The following is a 6205-nucleotide window of genomic DNA, read 5'->3' as shown; positions in this document are numbered from 1 at the left end:
CGCTGAGCAGTGTTTTTATCACGATTTACTGTGTATAAAATGAATCCTTCCTATACATATAAGTATGCTATCATTTATAAAGATATAAATAGTTCAATTGTAAAATAATAGATTTAATTGAAATAATTTGTAATTCTTGCGACTGTTACGAAGGACCTCGGTCTTCCTCGCTCTCTGAGAAAGGTTGTTCATCCATATCTAAAGCCGACATCGGCTGCTCCAGTACCGTTTCTTCAGGTGGCACTATTCCTTGTAGATACCTAGCTTGTTCCTCTATATCAGGAATTTTTTCGTAAATCAATTTTTCTACATCCACTTTAGTCAATTCAGCTTGTATTCGCCTTTTGAGTGGTCCCTCTATCGCATCCATTATCTGATACCTATAAAAAGAATCATTGTCGTTATAATACCGTGATCGATACATGGTTCACCGATCACGGAATTAAATCATTGAGATCGAACCTTAAAAGGTTTGGCAGTATATTCACGCTGGCCTCCATAAGGTAATCGATGGTACCGGCGCCGTGAACTCTTGTTTGAATATTACCCAACTCAAGATCTAGTTCTTCGACACTTGGCTTTTTTCGAGTGTCTAAGGGTTGACTCAGTTTTATTTGGACCCTGAGGTACTGTACGGTGAAAGAAACCGTTCCGGCTCTAGATAAAAAGCCACCGATTACGCTTATTTCCCAGTGCGTCCTTCCTTCGATCTCTTGAGTGCCGATGTCAATTGTTGCGTACACCTGTAGGAGGAAACAAGCGGAAAACATTGAGATGCATCGACACCCACGAATAAGTTACGTAACGTGCACAATTGCGAATCGTCATTAAAGGAGACTGATCAGTGTGTTTCGCTGTTTTTAAAATGTATACGACGTAATAGTTAATACAATTACAGTAATGCGGCACCACGCGCGATACGTTGCAATTGTATCAGCGTTGGTACCACGTGTCGTATCGTGAATGAACGATGCGATTGTAATGAAAATTGTCATTCGTTAAAACATGAAACATTGCACAATTTTTTAGGCTTCAATAAAAACTAAAATTGTATTAAAATTAAATAATTACTGTTCTATTTTCCATGCTTAACGTAATGTTCCCCATCCGGTAAAAGCTTGCCAGGCCGGTGATCCAAGTATGTGTTGACGTCACGGTGAACATACCGGCGGACTGGCTATAATCCTTCACCTTGAACGGATCGTATCCCATTTGAGACACTTGCCTGCGAGCTTCGGCGACAGCCATGTCGAAGGGCGATATAGAATTAGGGAAGTACTGCGGCAATTGTGAGATTTGTTTGTTTACCTCGCCCCTAAAATGCCAGACAAATTTTTGTTCATCTAATCTTAATAACGAGTCACGTTAAAGCATTTGACTTTTACCGAATGTTAGTGTTCACTTCCTTCAATATGAGAGGTTTAATACTGTCAAAAATAAAAGTGCCTACAGAATTGATCACTCCCTGGAGCACAGAAGCCAGGAAGCCAAGATTCTTGAAATCCATGTCTATTTTTTGAAACGTTAAATCCATATCGATGTTCTGCGCTTGCAACTTGCCATCGCTGGCGACTTCGAGTCTAGCTATACCCTGTACATTTACCCCTGTCAATTTCACGGTAAAATTACCGGCTGATCGTGACAGCCAAGAGGAAAGAGTGTACAATCCACGAATGTCCAAGGTTTCGATGCTTAACGCTACTGCGACCTTTGACAAAGAAATTAAACCGAAGATCAACTCTGATTCTTCTTTTAAACTAGCTGTAGGGCAGTTGCAATCATATACGTTTCTGTTTACTTTGGTAGGTGATTTTCATTAAGGATTCTAAAGGCAATTCAATCAAATAACGTTTCTATCTTAGTCATCAACGCGATACGTTCCGCGTTACGATCGTATAATTAGCATCTGTTCTTTATTTGTAGATGCATAGAAGCAATGCATATCTTCTTAGTTGATACGTGGATCTTTAAATAGTTAAGCTTATAAATCAGGATCATTGTTTAAGAGACTCGAAAAAATTACAAGCGGCATTATTAGTAAAAGACATTTTGATAAAAAAAAATAGTATTTTCGCTCTGTATTTTTAAAACTTCCGATCACATGTTGCATAGCAAGTTCATGATTCTCTTTATTGGAGATAACAGATTCAGAAAGCAAATCTTACTTGCATCAGCGCTAATTCCGATTCCACATGTACTATCCGAAACTTAGATAGACCATACACATTCACGTGTTTGAAATTCATGGTGTACATAGAAAATGAATGCTTCATATCCGGTACTGGCATCGGATCCGGTATCGGTGCCCCAGGTAGCCCTATCGGATCATCTTGCTGATAGTGCTTTAAAATCGCGCGAATATGATCCCCGAGTCGTTTCTCGCCAGCAGCTATTTCTGCTGCGGTATCGTTTTCTCCTGGGAGAATTAATCATTTGAACATCGAGTAAAAAAGTATATTTATCNCGCTGAGCAGTGTTTTTATCACGATTTACTGTGTATAAAATGAATCCTTCCTATACATATAAGTATGCTATCATTTATAAAGATATAAATAGTTCAATTGTAAAATAATAGATTTAATTGAAATAATTTGTAATTCTTGCGACTGTTACGAAGGACCTCGGTCTTCCTCGCTCTCTGAGAAAGGTTGTTCATCCATATCTAAAGCCGACATCGGCTGCTCCAGTACCGTTTCTTCAGGTGGCACTATTCCTTGTAGATACCTAGCTTGTTCCTCTATATCAGGAATTTTTTCGTAAATCAATTTTTCTACATCCACTTTAGTCAATTCAGCTTGTATTCGCCTTTTGAGTGGTCCCTCTATCGCATCCATTATCTGATACCTATAAAAAGAATCATTGTCGTTATAATACCGTGATCGATACATGGTTCACCGATCACGGAATTAAATCATTGAGATCGAACCTTAAAAGGTTTGGCAGTATATTCACGCTGGCCTCCATAAGGTAATCGATGGTACCGGCGCCGTGAACTCTTGTTTGAATATTACCCAACTCAAGATCTAGTTCTTCGACACTTGGCTTTTTTCGAGTGTCTAAGGGTTGACTCAGTTTTATTTGGACCCTGAGGTACTGTACGGTGAAAGAAACCGTTCCGGCTCTAGATAAAAAGCCACCGATTACGCTTATTTCCCAGTGCGTCCTTCCTTCGATCTCTTGAGTGCCGATGTCAATTGTTGCGTACACCTGTAGGAGGAAACAAGCGGAAAACATTGAGATGCATCGACACCCACGAATAAGTTACGTAACGTGCACAATTGCGAATCGTCATTAAAGGAGACTGATCAGTGTGTTTCGCTGTTTTTAAAATGTATACGACGTAATAGTTAATACAATTACAGTAATGCGGCACCACGCGCGATACGTTGCAATTGTATCAGCGTTGGTACCACGTGTCGTATCGTGAATGAACGATGCGATTGTAATGAAAATTGTCATTCGTTAAAACATGAAACATTGCACAATTTTTTAGGCTTCAATAAAAACTAAAATTGTATTAAAATTAAATAATTACTGTTCTATTTTCCATGCTTAACGTAATGTTCCCCATCCGGTAAAAGCTTGCCAGGCCGGTGATCCAAGTATGTGTTGACGTCACGGTGAACATACCGGCGGACTGGCTATAATCCTTCACCTTGAACGGATCGTATCCCATTTGAGACACTTGCCTGCGAGCTTCGGCGACAGCCATGTCGAAGGGCGATATAGAATTAGGGAAGTACTGCGGCAATTGTGAGATTTGTTTGTTTACCTCGCCCCTAAAATGCCAGACAAATTTTTGTTCATCTAATCTTAATAACGAGTCACGTTAAAGCATTTGACTTTTACCGAATGTTAGTGTTCACTTCCTTCAATATGAGAGGTTTAATACTGTCAAAAATAAAAGTGCCTACAGAATTGATCACTCCCTGGAGCACAGAAGCCAGGAAGCCAAGATTCTTGAAATCCATGTCTATTTTTTGAAACGTTAAATCCATATCGATGTTCTGCGCTTGCAACTTGCCATCGCTGGCGACTTCGAGTCTAGCTATACCCTGTACATTTACCCCTGTCAATTTCACGGTAAAATTACCGGCTGATCGTGACAGCCAAGAGGAAAGAGTGTACAATCCACGAATGTCCAAGGTTTCGATGCTTAACGCTACTGCGACCTTTGACAAAGAAATTAAACCGAAGATCAACTCTGATTCTTCTTTTAAACTAGCTGTAGGGCAGTTGCAATCATATACGTTTCTGTTTACTTTGGTAGGTGATTTTCATTAAGGATTCTAAAGGCAATTCAATCAAATAACGTTTCTATCTTAGTCATCAACGCGATACGTTCCGCGTTACGATCGTATAATTAGCATCTGTTCTTTATTTGTAGATGCATAGAAGCAATGCATATCTTCTTAGTTGATACGTGGATCTTTAAATAGTTAAGCTTATAAATCAGGATCATTGTTTAAGAGACTCGAAAAAATTACAAGCGGCATTATTAGTAAAAGACATTTTGATAAAAAAAAATAGTATTTTCGCTCTGTATTTTTAAAACTTCCGATCACATGTTGCATAGCAAGTTCATGATTCTCTTTATTGGAGATAACAGATTCAGAAAGCAAATCTTACTTGCATCAGCGCTAATTCCGATTCCACATGTACTATCCGAAACTTAGATAGACCATACACATTCACGTGTTTGAAATTCATGGTGTACATAGAAAATGAATGCTTCATATCCGGTACTGGCATCGGATCCGGTATCGGTGCCCCAGGTAGCCCTATCGGATCATCTTGCTGATAGTGCTTTAAAATCGCGCGAATATGATCCCCGAGTCGTTTCTCGCCAGCAGCTATTTCTGCTGCGGTATCGTTTTCTCCTGGGAGAATTAATCATTTGAACATCGAGTAAAAAAGTATATTTATCAAAATTACTTTTTATTACGGCGTTACAAGATTTGCGAGAGTCAACTCTATCAACTTTAAGCATCAATAAAAATTTATATGTGTACGCATTTCCTCGCTGATGACAAATCGATCTTTGATCTTAAGTTTACAACGTGCAGTGATAAAAAATCATGCGGTTTCATTTATATTACAGTAGCAAAATGATTTGTAGAACTCACCGCCAGATTTGGAGGCATCGCATCGTCCGATCGCGAGAAAACAAAAAAGGACAAGTAGTAATTTCGAGGAGTGCATTTCCGGTCTTGACATACTCAGCGTTGCGAGAAATAGTGGCGAGAACGACCCGTAGTTGATCGGGCCACGCATTCGACTGGGGAGGTGCGTCAGTGAATTTAGTGGAACGATATCTCTCGGGTCATTGAAGGAGCGAGGGTCAACCGCTTTATCTGATCCCCCTTGTCCCCTCCTTTATTCTTGCGTTGTTTCCTCCTCAGCTTCCCTTTAATTTTACCCCACTTCGCTAACATTTACTCACATGGCCGCACAATGCATACACTTTGTTCATGAATAAGTGCTGCAAATATTTATAAACAAAATGGTCATATATCTGCAGAATGTTAACATGGAAGTTATGTATAAAAAAGTTTAATTTGAAAAGAGAAAATAAAATTTCAAAAATTTACTAAAGACACATTGCTTGTCGATGTCGAGAAATTTTATTTTTCAATTAATATGTAAAATCTTTAATGAACTCATCCGATATTTTGTTTTTATCCATGGATATCATTTCAATTTATTTATATGAAAGAAAAGTATCAATAATTAATCTTTAACTTTTTCAACAAAACGTATACGTATTTGGATAATACTGGCATAATGTTTTTAGAAATAAAGCAAATTACAATTACCATCTAATATAAAATTAAACATGATGAATTACTGAAAATCAACGATAAGTAATACCGCCTAAGATTGAATCGTAATGTCATGATTATTTTATTTTGAACATTTGTAATTCATTGTATACCTATGTTATACATATTATTTAATTCTATTTATCTTTTTTTTTGTTTAAAAAGTGTTTAACATATTATAATTACTTAATCTCTCAGATACTGAAGTTAGCAGCTAGAGATATTTTCCTTTCAGAAATTACCAATCAAATATTTACTTTATAACTCATTCTCCAATAGGATTCGTGATTAAAACGGTTCCGTTGGTACGAGCAATCAGTGTGGACAGTTTGAACATGTTTGAATTGTAGAACTCAACGTATCGTTCCATCATTGTGTGTATC

General features: G+C 37.9%; 2 protein-coding genes across 2 annotated transcripts in view; both read right to left on the bottom strand.

The window, feature by feature from the left end:
• Nucleotides 1-7: 7 nt before the first annotated feature.
• Nucleotides 8-2426, bottom strand: LOC108629805 (uncharacterized; the record flags this gene model as incomplete). Its single annotated transcript, XM_018032680.2, has 5 exons — nt 8-380; nt 463-743; nt 1072-1315; nt 1386-1708; nt 2166-2426. Coding segments are annotated over 5 exons (1344 nt in total), but the record flags the coding sequence as incomplete, so codon positions are not given.
• A 45-nt stretch (nt 2427-2471) lies between these two features.
• LOC108629823 (uncharacterized) overlaps nt 2472-6205 on the bottom strand; it is a 5327-nt gene continuing 1593 nt past the window's right edge. Inside the window, exons 2-7 of the mRNA XM_026817598.1 lie at nt 5127-5482; nt 4630-4880; nt 3850-4172; nt 3536-3779; nt 2927-3207; nt 2472-2844 (exon numbers count right to left, since the gene is read on the bottom strand). Of these exons, the coding sequence (XP_026673399.1) occupies nt 2610-2844; nt 2927-3207; nt 3536-3779; nt 3850-4172; nt 4630-4880; nt 5127-5274 (1482 nt within the window). The 5' untranslated portion in view covers nt 5275-5482 and the 3' untranslated portion in view covers nt 2472-2609. The remainder of the gene's footprint in view (nt 2845-2926; nt 3208-3535; nt 3780-3849; nt 4173-4629; nt 4881-5126; nt 5483-6205) is intronic.

Source organism: Ceratina calcarata, unplaced genomic scaffold (genome assembly GCF_001652005.2).
Source record: "Ceratina calcarata isolate Rehan_Ccalc_2016 unplaced genomic scaffold, ASM165200v1 scaffold588.2, whole genome shotgun sequence".
Taxonomy (NCBI): Eukaryota; Metazoa; Arthropoda; class Insecta; order Hymenoptera; family Apidae; genus Ceratina; species Ceratina calcarata.
Note: the sequence above shows the minus strand (reverse complement) of the source record. Positions and strands in the feature narration are given on the sequence as shown.